The sequence below is a fragment of the Phyllobates terribilis genome, unplaced genomic scaffold (assembly GCF_046119375.1).
Source record: "Phyllobates terribilis strain yellow unplaced genomic scaffold, ASM4611937v1 Scaffold_3__8_contigs__length_932513732, whole genome shotgun sequence".
Taxonomy (NCBI): domain Eukaryota; kingdom Metazoa; phylum Chordata; class Amphibia; order Anura; family Dendrobatidae; genus Phyllobates; species Phyllobates terribilis.
The window spans coordinates 205,280,757-205,293,686 of NW_027362763.1; the positions used below are offsets into that span (position 1 = coordinate 205,280,757).

At 42.1% G+C, this 12,930-nt stretch overlaps 1 protein-coding gene across 4 annotated transcripts in view; it reads left to right on the forward strand.

Moving 5' to 3' along the window:
- Positions 1-12,930, forward strand: part of LOC141259092 (coagulation factor X-like) — a 70,108-nt gene that overhangs the window by 28,603 nt on the left and 28,575 nt on the right. For 2 of the 4 annotated variants that reach the window (XM_073674574.1, XM_073674577.1), the window contains 4 exons: positions 678-782; positions 3,404-3,558; positions 7,361-7,385; positions 9,441-9,554. In XM_073674574.1, coding sequence (XP_073530675.1) covers positions 678-782; positions 3,404-3,558; positions 7,361-7,385; positions 9,441-9,554 — 399 coding nt within the window. The remainder of the gene's footprint in view (positions 1-677; positions 783-3,403; positions 3,559-7,360; positions 7,386-9,440; positions 9,555-12,930) is intronic. The other 2 variants (XM_073674576.1, XM_073674578.1) reach the window with 1 other exon arrangement.

The following is a 12,930-nucleotide window of genomic DNA, read 5'->3' on the forward strand; positions in this document are numbered from 1 at the left end:
TTTCATTCTCTGATTCTCCTTGATTCTCTTTGCAGCAGGATAGAAAACCCTTTTTATATTTACATATTTGGCTAAGGTCATCAGTGACAGGTCGGGGGGAAAGGTGCAGGGATCAGGTAGTGACAGGTCGGGGGCAAAGGTGCAGGGATCAGGTCTCATTGTTTGAGCATTTAATCAATTTACATAGTTGGTGCTCTTGTAAATCAACAATTAGCTGGTTTAGTACAATATGCAATTAGCACAGTAACAAACATCATTATTCACAGAAGTCAACATTCAGGAAATAATTGTCTGTCCTTCTTGACCCACCAAAGAAACACACAGAAGTTCTAAAGTCAACAAACCACAAGGTCCACACAATGGTTAATCAACATATTTAGCAAATATTAATTGTTCCACCCTGAGTCACTATCCTTCTTGACCAGCCAAACAAACACATTCATTCAAAAGTCAACACAAACACAATGTGTGTATTTCTCTTGGCTTAACAAATCTAGACGTCTGGCTAATTTAGATTAGAATCTGTGTTGTCACAGCCACTCATACGCATTAAATAACATTGGAATCATGTAACGTGTATGGTATCTCCCAGCTGTCCCCCAATTGTGGATGTTTAGATACGGTAATCAAAATTCGGCATGCACTGAGTGTGTGATATGTCTCTGTTTTGTGCATAGCCATAGAGATGCATGGCGCCTCTACTGTACCACTGTATGCCATTGATTTCATGCCGAGCCATATGAAGATATTAGCAGACTCTGTAAAACTCCACATGTACACAGGTATTACTATTCTTCAAGACAATTATTGCTTCTATGAGAGATTATCTCTGTACAAATTGTACCAGAAGAAGCCTATATTTTTTTGTAAAAAAATCTGTCTATTTCCAAGAGTATTATACAGTACTAGATGGTGGCCCGATTCTAACGCATCGGGTATTCTAGCATATGTCTCCTGACCCCCCTTTATAATGCCCCATGCAGGAAGTCACATCCCCCGCATATAATGCCCCATGCAGGAAGTCACATCCCCCGTATATAATACCCCATGCAGGAAGTCACATCCGCCGTATATAATGCCCCATGCAGGATGTCACCTCTCCCCCATATAATGCCCCATGCAGGATGTCACCTCTCCCCCATATAATGCCCCATGTAGGATGTCACCTCTCCCCCCCATATAATGCCCCATGCAGGATGTCACCTCTCCCCCCATATAATGCCCCATGCCGTTTGTGACCTCTCCCCCCATATAATGCCCCATGTAGGATGTGACCTCTCCCCCCATATAATGCCCCATGCAGGATGTGACCTCTCCCCCCATATAATGCTCCATGCAGGATGTGACCTCTCCCCCCATATAATGCCCCATGCAGGATGTCACCTCTCCCCCATATAATGCCCCATGTAGGATGTGACCTCTCCCCCCATATAATGCCCCATGCAGGATGTCACCTCTCCCCCATATAATGCCCCATGTAGGATGTCACCTCTCCCCCCCATATAATGCCCCATGCAGGATGTCACCTCTCCCCCCATATAATGCCCCATGCAGGATGTGACCTCTCCCCCCATATAATGCCCCATGTAGGATGTGACCTCTCCCCCCCATATAATGCCCCATGTAGGATGTCACCTCTCCCCCCCCATATAATGCCCCATGCAGGATGTCACCTCTCCCCCCATATAATGCCCCATGCAGGATGTCACCTCTCCCCCCATATAATGCCCCATGTAGGATGTGACCTCTCCCCCCATATAATGCCCCATGTAGGATGTGACCTCTCCCCCCATATAATGCCCCATGCAGGATGTGACCTCTCCCCCCATATAATGCCCCATGCAGGATGTCACCTCTCCCCCATATAATGCCCCATGTAGGATGTCAGCTCTCCCCCCCATATAATGCCCCATGTAGGATGTCACCTCTCCCCCCCCCATATAATGCCCCATGCAGGAAGTCGTATCCCCTGTATATCCATCCCCCCATAGTGCCCCATGCAGGTCCCCTATGGCCCCATACAAAAAAAAAAATCCAATATTCACCTCCCTTCTCAGCTGCTTCTCTGGACTCCAGCGTAGCCGGCATGTTGACGCTGTGCGCTGTGACCGGTCAGGAGAGAGCGCGGTGTAAAGACGTCACCGCCCCCTCTGACCTGAGACGTCACAGAGCATCAGCGGAAGACACAGGAGCTGCTGCGGAGGCACGGGGAGGGGTAAGTATGACGCCGGTGCCGGGGTCCTGATCGAGCGAGGGGAGGGACGGGAGGAGAGGAGAGGGGAGGGGAGAGGAGGGGAGGGGTAAGTATGACGCCGGGTGCCGGGGTCCTGATCGAGCGGGGGGGAGGGACGGGAGGAGAGGGGAGGGGAGAGGAGGGGAGAGGAGGGGAGAGGAGGGGAGGGGAGGGGAGGGGCGTCACACTTGTCCTCGGGAGATAAGCGGCCGTAGCCGCTGATCTCCCGACGATAGCCGCATGTAGGTCAGCGGCGCCTGCGGTCGGGGGACTTATGCTGCGAGTAGCCGGCTGCATCTCCCGGCTGCATCGCCGCTGACCTCCGTGCCGCACATGAGCCGCTAATGGCCGCCATGTTTTTCAGAAATGCCGCATCGCTGATTGGCCGCGGCCGCATCAATCAGCGACCCGGGATTTCCAGGACAGACAGACAGACAGAAAGACAGACAGAAAGACAGACAGACAGACAGACAGACGGGATAAGACAATTATATAGTAGATTAATTCTGTTACATTATACTGTCATATCCTAGTTGGTAGGGGTAGAAAATATAAATCAATTATGACAGAACAGCCAGGTAGGGGGCATTTGCCTAATTCAGGGGTAAAACAGGTTGCCCTCCAGACTACAATGTATCCTAGATAAAAAAATAAAAATAAAAAAAAGAATTTACAAACATCAACTTAAATCTAAGATTTTTGTTTTGCTCCTATACATAAATACACTATGTATTGACCCAAACAGGGGTCTTGAAGTGCTCTTGAGAAAGACCCCTGTGTGGGTGATAAGATAGTGTTATTATTTATTGGGGCAAATAACCTTTAAGTGAATGGTGGCAAAAGCTCTTTATCTGGGCTATGAGTATTATGGTCTTCAGGCAAAAACAGTTTGTACTAATATTATTCATAGCAACATGAAATGTCCTTTCTTGAAAAACAGATCTGAATAGTGTTAACTTGACTACAAAAAAACTGTCGCCAGTGTTTGGCCTTTACACTGACTAGATTGCAATCATTATTATCACATTATTTGATTTCTTTACATTCTGGAATTAGAGATCAATGATTGTCTTTGAGTATTCTTGAGAATATTTGGCCACTTTCTAAATACTCCTACATTCAGCCCCAGCATCACATGCACACAGTGTATTCTTTCTATGTCTTCCTTAGTTTTTATTGGAAGAGAGAGAGCTCATCATGTTTTAAGGAAAAGAGCAAATCATTTCCTGGAGGAAATACTTCCTGGAAATCTAGAGCGAGAATGCTATGAGGAGACGTGTTCAAGGGAGGAGGCAAGAGAAATCTTCAAGTCTCAAGAAAAAACGGTAAGCGCACTAAAGATCTTTCTGGTAGCTAAAAGAATTCTGAATATGCATTTTTGTGTCAATGAAAAGTAAAACATGAAATGATAAATCCGTAATGAACTGCAGCTAGATTTCACTTCCAGTACAAAAAGCATTTAATGGTTATAAACTAAGGAACTAAATCACCGGTTAGGGATCATTCAGACAAATCGAGATTGTACAAAAATGCATGGACTGGTTGTGGTTCTCCTTACCCGAGCGTGACAGTCTCATAGAAATACATGAAACTGTTTTGCTCGGGTTGGGAGACTCACAGCCAGTACGTGCATTACTGGTCCCATCTCGGAGTAATGTGCACGGATGTCTGAATGAGCCTTTAGTAAAAGGTTTGAGGTAGCGTCTACAGTGGGTATGGAAAGTATTCAGACCCCTTTAAATTTTTCACTCTTTGTTTCATTGCAGCCATTGGGTAAATTCTAAAAAGTATTTTTTTTTCTCATTAAAGTACACTCTGCACCCCATCTTGACTGAAAAAAAACAGAAATGTATAAATTTTTGCAAATTTATTAAAAAAGACAAACTGAAATATCACATGGTCATAAGTATTCAGACTCTTTGCTCAGTATTGAGTAGAAGCACCCTTTGAGCTAGTACAGCCATGAGTCTTCCTGGGAATGATGCAACAAGTTTTTCACACCTGGATTTGGGGATCCTCTGCCATTCTTCCTTGCAGATCCTCGCCAGTTCCGTCAGGTTGGATGGTGAACGTTGGTGGACAGCCATTTTCAGGTCTCTCTAGAGATGCTCAATTGGGTTTTGTTGAGGGCTCTGGTTGGGCCAGTCAAGAATGGTCACAGAGTTGTTCTGAAGCCACTTCTTTGTTATTTTAGCTGTGTGCTTAGGGTCATTGTCTTGTTGGAAGGTGAGCCTTCGGCCAAGTCTGAGGTCCAGAGCACTCTGGAAGAGGTTTTCATCCAGGATATCTCTGCACTTGGCCACATTCATGTTTCCTTCATTTGCAACCAGTTGTCTTGTGCCTGCAGCTGTAAAACACCCCCATAGCATGATGCTGTCACCACCATGTTTCACTTTTGGGATTGTATTGGGCAGGTGATGAGAAGTGCCTGGTTTTCTCCACACATACCGCTTAGAATTATCACCAAAAAGTTCTATCTTCGTCTCATCAGAATCTTATTTCTCATAGTCTGGGAGTCCTTCATGTGTTTCTGAGCAAACTCTATGCGGGCTTTCATATGTCGTGCACTGAGGAGAGGCTTCCGTCGTGCCACTCTGCCTTAAAGGCTCGACTGGTAGGGGGCTGCAGTGATAGTTGACTTTGTGGAACTTTCTCCCATCTCCCTACTGCATCTCTGGAGCTCAGCCACAGTGATCTTGGGGTTCTTCTGTACCTCTCTCACCAATGCTCTTCTCCCTCGATTGCTCAGTTTGGCTGGACGGCTAGGTCTAGGAAGTTTTCTGGTGGTCCCAAACTTCTTCCATTTAAGGATTATGGAGGCCACTGTGCTCTTAGGAAGCTTGAGTAATGCAGAAATTCTTTTGTAACCTTGGCCAGATCTGTGCCTTGCCACAATTCTGCCTCTGAGCTCCTTGGGCAGTTCCTTTGAGCTCATGATTCTCATTTGGTCTGACATGCACTGTGAGCTGTGAAGTCTTATGTAGACAGGTGTGTGCCTTTCCAAATCAAGTCCTATCAGTTTAATTAAACACAGCTGGACTACAATGAAGGAGTAGAACCATTTCAATGAGGATCACAAGGAAATGGACAGCATGTGACTTAAATATGAGTGTCTGAGCAAAGGGTCTGAATACTTATGACCATGTGATATTTCAGTTTTTATTTTTAATAAATTTGCAAAAATTTCTACATTTCTGTTTTTTTTTTTCAGTCAAAATGGGGTGCAGAGTGTACTTTAATGAGAAAAAAAATGAACTTTTTAGAATTTACCAACTTACCAAATGGTTGCAATGAAATAAAGAGTGAAAAATTTAAAGGGGTCTGAATACTTTCCGGGCCCACTGTACATCTAGCACAAATGAATATCAGTAGTAGGTGAATAATCCAATAATATATTACCCATATAGAAACAGTAATTGCCTGCTTATTTATTCAACCAATTTATCAAATCTGATTTATGCTAGGGTCATATGACCGTATAAAAAATCGTTCAGAGTTGCATCCAGAAAAGAGGGACGATTTTTTTTTCTCACTTGTTATCCATGTGCAGTACGTATGCAATCCATGTTTTACTCAGCAGCTATTAATCATTTACAGGACCATTTACAGTTTCCTATGTTAAAGAACTGCAATGTATCCGTAATAATCGGATGCTATACTGTGACTCCGTATGGCATCCGATTTTTTTCTCTCTCACCCATAGACTTGAATGGCATTGAATAACATTGGTCCAAGTTCTGTCCATTTTTTTTTTTAATAGTTAGCACTTGGAACAAAAATACAGTCAAATACAGTGCACGAGCCCTAATAATTTGATTTTGATAGATTTGGATTGAAGATAGGCAACCATTTCAGCTTTCAACCCTATTAAAATGAAGTCTTGTCAAATATGGCAATCCAACATAGAGCTGCTTTTAGACTGACATAGTATGGCCACATTTAACCCTAACCCCTTTACGTAAGGCGCAACTACCAAAGCAGAAGTCTGTGCAGTCTGGGACCTCCGACATTGGGATGTCATTCCCCTGACTTCCAGCTGTTCAAACACTATTATTAAGGCTGATGAAGTGTTTTACTTAATTGGAGTCGTTGCTTATGTCAACTTTTGTTTTGTAGTTTTGTAAGCATAATTGTTATTGGATCTGCATTGTGAATGTAAGTGTGCTGCTCATCACAATTCTTTCCACAAACCCTCAGACTCTCTAAGCACTAGGCCTAAATCAAATCAGGAAGAATTGTCTCAAAATTGACAGGACTTGGCATAGTAGTTAATCTTTCCAGGAGAGTCTCATTCACCAAAATGACTCTAAGGATACAGAAATTAGTTTCTGATTATCATCCAGAAAAGAGCCTCATATAGGGACAGTGTTAAAATTGGGTTTCACATTGCACCGAAGACATGCCAACATGATGATGATTTTTCAATTAATCACAGCTTAAAACAATTTGATTATTAATAGATGCAGGGTAAATTGTTGTTTAGCTGCAAAACCACTGCAGCAAGCCTGGAGTGTGTGAACCCAGCCTCAAAATTGGGCACAACTGTGATTTATTGGAGAATAGCAAGGAGGAAACCACTACTGTTCAAGAGCAACCATATCTCAAAGTGCAAAAAAATCCGCCCTGGTGATCCAAATCTACCAGTGTGAATATATTCTACTAGTTCTTCCAAGCAGAGTGGGCTAACTAATGACGTGAAGAAAAAAAAATTCAAAGAAGGCTGATTTCACACATTCATGATCCGAGTATGGAATATGATGTCCAGACAAGCGATGAGTCTTCCAATCTGAACTCAACAGCCTCATAGGCATATATATCCAGGAGACCACTAGCCGGTCCGGACATCTTGGTCCCTACTTGTGACTTGTGAAACCAGCCTTAGTATTGTGTTAATCTACTATAAGAGCCAGGGCTATACCAACCTACTAGACTTTCCAATGAAGAAGAGATGGGTTGTCTAGGTCAGCAATGAACGGTGCAACTCTTGAGTGCACATAGTTGGCAACTCCAACCAGCAACTAAACTGGGAATAGACTTGAAAAGGCCGATAATTGTATTTTTATTAAGTGTATGCTTGCAAATGCTAGGGTTATTATTTTGACTTTTTTTTCCCCTGTTCTTTTGTAGACAGAGTTTTGGTATCACTATGAAGGTGAGTAAAATAATCTCTATGGCACTGCTTAACCTTTTCTAATAGAGTCCAGCTTTTTTCAGCCATCTTGATTGTAGCAATTACGGTGTACTAATTTCTAGATCTGGTGACTATGTGGAGGTATGGCCTTATCACATTGATAGCTGTAGTAATATACATTATATTATGCTCTGGAGAGTCACAGATGAGAGTATATGGCACTGGGATAGCAGTAGACTGTGCAGTGTGATGCATTCATGTCAGAGGCAGTGTGGAAACTCCAACCCCCTAGAGAAAGTCAGAGAAAGGTTGAGACAAACTGTATTAAATAAAATAGAAATCTAGCACTTTTCACCCTGCTACTTGTTTTTTTTAAGATTCTAAAAGCTGGCGACAAACATTAGATGGTTGTCTGCCGAACAATGCTCATGCAATCTTGGCTTGTGCACACGACCGATTTTCTTGTACAAGTGCTATATGTAGTTTTTAAAGATAGCATTTGTCCCTATAATATTCTCTGGGACTGTGCACATTTTCGATTTTTTCCTTGAACTGAGAGGTCCGCGGAAAAAATCTGAAATATGTCTGTATTTGATCTGATTGTCGGATTAAAATTTGCAAATCCATGGGTCTGTGAAAAAAAATCGGACCGCACTCGAATGACATCTGATTTTCATGGACTGACAGAATAGAGAGGGTGGAAAAACTTTTTTTTCTTGTTTCCACGTCTGAAACTCTGATCAGAATAATCAGACCGTTTTCTCAAATGTGGAGACGTCGGACGTGTGAATCTAACCTTGATGTGTTCTGAGAAAGCCGTCAACAGACATTTCTGCTGGTGAATTATCTCCATGAGAACAGAGCAATCAGCGGTCTGAATTAGGACAGTCACAATCGACATCACCGTAGACGATCAGTTGTCAAGCGCTCCTGTACACATACATCTTGTACTCGAATGGCGGCCGAACCCGTCAATATCGATGGGTTCGGCCGACATTAAGTAATAGACTATTTTCAGATAAGAGCTTCTCTTTCAGCATAGAACAGATTTATTGATACAGCAGAATACACCGGGTTAAGCAGATTTGTGGATGTCACCCAGCACACTCTTGGCTTATTGTGATGTAGTAATGCACCAAATCTACACAAAATCATAGAGATTTCTGTGCTGATTTCCTACCATGGTCATGATGATACTGAAAAAAAAACAAAAACCAATCACTATACCCCCTTCTACTCTCCCCTATTTGGCTCTCCCTGCCTCTGTACAACCTGCATGTGATCTCTGCAGACTGTGATTGCCATCACGGGAGGTTGGGTTACATGGTTGAGCTACAGAACTGTCAAGATAGGTGATTATTTTTTATTTTTTTATTTTTTATTTTTAAAGAAGCACTCCTCCTCCTCCCATCAAAATTTTTATCCTCTTTTTATATTGCTATCATCATATTATATAGCACTGTGTACTTACAATCTTACAATTGCTCATTTTGTTTTCTAACCAGTTAGTTTTTCTCTTTTCCATTAAGTCAATGACATCACATGATTAAAAACTGACTAGCTGAATGCTTCTAAGCTCTATGTAGAAACTGGAGGTCAATTTTCCCTGCATGAGTCATGAGTCACTGTAAAAGTCCCTGGCAGGGAGAGGAGCGGAGCAGCTGGGTCAGAAGTTGAAGAGGGAATGATAAATGAAGGGACAAGAGACTTCCTGTTTCTACATAGAGCTGAGAAAAGAGAAGAATTAGCTTGGTAGAAAAGCAAAATTGCAAGTACATGGTGCTATAAAATATGCGTTATGATTGCAATATATTAAGATGATAAAAACTTTGATTCACGTGCGTCTTTAAATTTGAAAACTTTGTATCTGAAAAAAATTAAAATTAACAGACTCTGTGATATGACCAAGGTTCTGGAAAATGCAGATTTACAAGATTGCCATCCTAGATCTAATGGATTCTGGATATGTTGCTTTGTTAATGAGATTCACATTTAATGATGAAGTTAATTCTGTGTATGAGTTTATATTAAGAATACTGTACACTATTTACTTTTTTTTTAACTATCTCTTTATAGACCTCAGCCCATGTAAAGAGAATCCATGCCAAAATGGGGGAATCTGCCAGCAGTATCACTATACTTACACATGTCTATGTCCACCACGCTATGCAGGAAGACATTGTGAAAATGGTAAGAAAATTGGCCACATTTTTTCCTGCGCTGGTAGAAACACATTTTCCTATAGGAATGCAGGGTATAATGAGTGATGTGGAATACGGAGGACGTTGACTTCACAAGTAGCCATTTGTTCCTCATCATTTCTATTTGCATTTTAGGCAATGTAGTGGAGACAAATTAATTTTACTCCATTCATTTTACCATACAATGTACTGAAAAGCATGAAAAAAAAATCCCAAGTTGGGTTAAATGGTGAAAGAACCGAAATTCTGCCATTGTCTTTTGGGCTTTGTTTTTACGGTGTTCATTAGGCGGTAACACTAACCAGGCAACATGGTTCTTCAGGTCAGTGCAATTGTGGCGATACACAATGTAAGGTTTTTTTTTATATATATATATACAGTGGCATGTAAAAGTTTGGGCACTCCTGGTCAAAGTTAGTGTTATTGTGAACAGTTAAGCAAGTTGAAGATGAAATGATCTCTAAAAGGCCTGAAGTTAAAGATAACAGATTTCCTTTGTATTTTAGGCAAAAAATATATATTTTTTAATCTTTTACATTTTAAAAATGACGAAAAAGGAAAATGGACCAATGCAAAAGTTTGGGCACCCTGCATGGTTAGTACCTAGTAACGCCCCCTTTTGAAAGTATCACAGCTTGTAAAAGCTTTTTGTAGCAAGACAAGAGTCTTTCAATTCTTGTTTGAGGGATTTTCATCCATTCTTCCTTGGAAAATCCTTCCAGTTCTGTGAGATTCCTTGGTCATCTTGCATGCACTGCTATTTTGAGGTCTAGCCACAGATTTTCATTGATGTTCAGAAGAGGGGACTGTGAGGGCCATTGTAAAACCTTGCACCTTTTGAGGTAGCCTATTGTGTATTTTGATGTTTGTTTAGGATCATTAACCATTTGTAGAAGCCATCCTCTTTTCAACTTCAGCTTTTTTACAGATGGTGTTATGTTTGCATCAAGAATTTGTTGAAATTTCATTGAATCCATTGTTCCCTCTACCCGTGAAATGTCCCCTGTACCATTGGCTGTAACACAACCCCAAAGCATGACTGATCCACCCCCACGCTTAATAGTTGGCGAGATGTTATTTTCCTGAAATTTGGTGGCCTTTTTTCTCCACACATACCTTTGATCATTGTGGCCAAAGACTTCTATTTTAACCTTTTCGGTCGACAGAACTTGTTTCCAAAATGTATCAGGCTTGTTTAGATGTTCTTTTGCATACTTCTGATGCTGAATTTTATGGTGAGGCTGCAGGAGAGGTTTTCTTCTGATGACTCTTCCATGAAGGTCATATTTGTGCAGGTGTCTCTGAACAGTAGAACAATGAACCACAAAGCTAGAGTCTGTTAAATCTTTCTCTAGGTCTTTTGAGGTCAAGCGGGGGTTCTGATTTGCCTCTCTAGCAATCGTACGAACAGCTCTCACTGAAATTTTGCTTGGTCTTCCAGACCTTATCTTGACCTTCACTGTTCCTGTTAACTGCCATTTCTTAATTACATTTCAAACAGAGGAAAGGGCAACTTGAAAACACTTTGCTATCTTCTTATAGCCTTCTCCTGTTTTATGGGCCTCCACCATTTTCATTTTCAGAGTGCTAGGCAGCTGCTTAGAAGAACCCATGGCTGCTGTTTTTTTGGCATAAAGTTAGAGGAGGCTTGGTTTTTATAAAGCTGGGAAATTTTCATCACCTGGCATTCCCTAACGATGGTAGTGAACAAGCCATAACCCTAACAGGCTAATTAAGGTCAGAAACCTTGGTCAAAATTATCAAAGCACACAAATCTCCAAGGGTGACCAAACTTTTGCATAGGCCCATTTCCCTTATTGTAATTTTTAAAATGAAAAAAAAAACATCTATATACTTATTTGCCTAAAATACAACTGAAATATGTCATCTTTAACAATATGCCTTTTCGAGATCATTTCATCTTCAACTTGCTTAACTGTTCACAATAACAATGATTTTGACCAGGGGTGCCCAAACTTTTACATGCCACTGTATATTAGTGGTTTACAAAAAAATTCAAAACACAGAACCATTTTCTGAGACCTGTAACTATTTCATTTTTCCGTCAGTGGTTGCGTATGAGAGTTGTTGTTTTTTGTGTGCTCAGCTCTTGTTTTTATTAACAGCATTTGGTGGCAGCTTTTTTTTTCAATTTTTTATTTCTTTCCAGAATTTAAATAATTTGATATTTTAATAGATTGGACTTTTACAGACGCGACAATACAAATTTGTTTTTTTTCAATATATTTTAAAGCATTATTAAAAAAAAAGCAAGTTATCCTTTTTCCTCAGCATGGGAATGCCAATCACTGAATGTCTGACCGCTGGCATCCTGAGAACTGGACTCTGAAACCATGCTCCACCTCCGTTCCCTTCATTGTCTATGGGACTTCTGGAAACACCTCTAGCACTGTACTAGGTTGTTCCATAGACAATGAATGAAGCAGAAGTAATAATAATAACTTTTTAATTTTTACTTTATTTTTTTTGTCATTCTTGAGGACTTGAGTCTGTGATCATTTGATCACTTGTATTATTTATTACAATACTATAGTATTGCTGTATATAGGGAAACTGACGATCTGCTATGTAGCCCAGTCACAGGCACCAGAACACTTGCGTCGCTCAACTGGGCCATTTAAATGCTTAATTGAGAGTGGCAATTAAATGGTTAAACAGCAGGAGATACAGTTAGCCATCACCCATTGGTGAGCCCGCTCCATACATAGGATGTGCAAGCAGGGCCGGCGTCAGCACCCGGCACACCAGGGCAAGTGCTGGGGCCCTGAGCAGTCGGGGGGGGCCACTTACTGTCAGGCACCCCGCCGCGCTATGGGACCCGTGATCGGTGCGGTGCCGGTGTCAGCGCCCGCTTCCCCCCGCTTGCTCGGGACCCCGGCAGCCGGCAGCACAATACTTACCTCTCCCCGTGCCTCCGCAGCAGCTCCAGTCTCTTCCGCGTCCTCTGACTGTGACGTCTTAGGTCAGAGAGCACAGTGACGTCTTTACACTGCGCTCTCTCCTGAGCCGTCACAGCGCAGAGTGGGAAGATGCCGGCGAAGCTGAAGTCCAGAGCAGCGGCAGCAGGTGAGGAGACGTGAGGTGAGCATTTGATTTTTTTTTTTTTTTTACTGTATGGAGGCATGGGGCATTATAAGGGAGTGGGGCTGTGTGACATCCTGCATGGGGCATTATAAGGGGGGGGGTGTGACATCCTGCATGGGGCATTATATGGAGGGATGGGGGTGTGTGACATCCTGCATGGGGCATTATATGGAGGCGGGATGACATCCTTCATGGGGCATTATATGGGGGGGAGTGACATCCTGCATGGGGCATTATATGGGGGGGGTGAAATCCTGCAT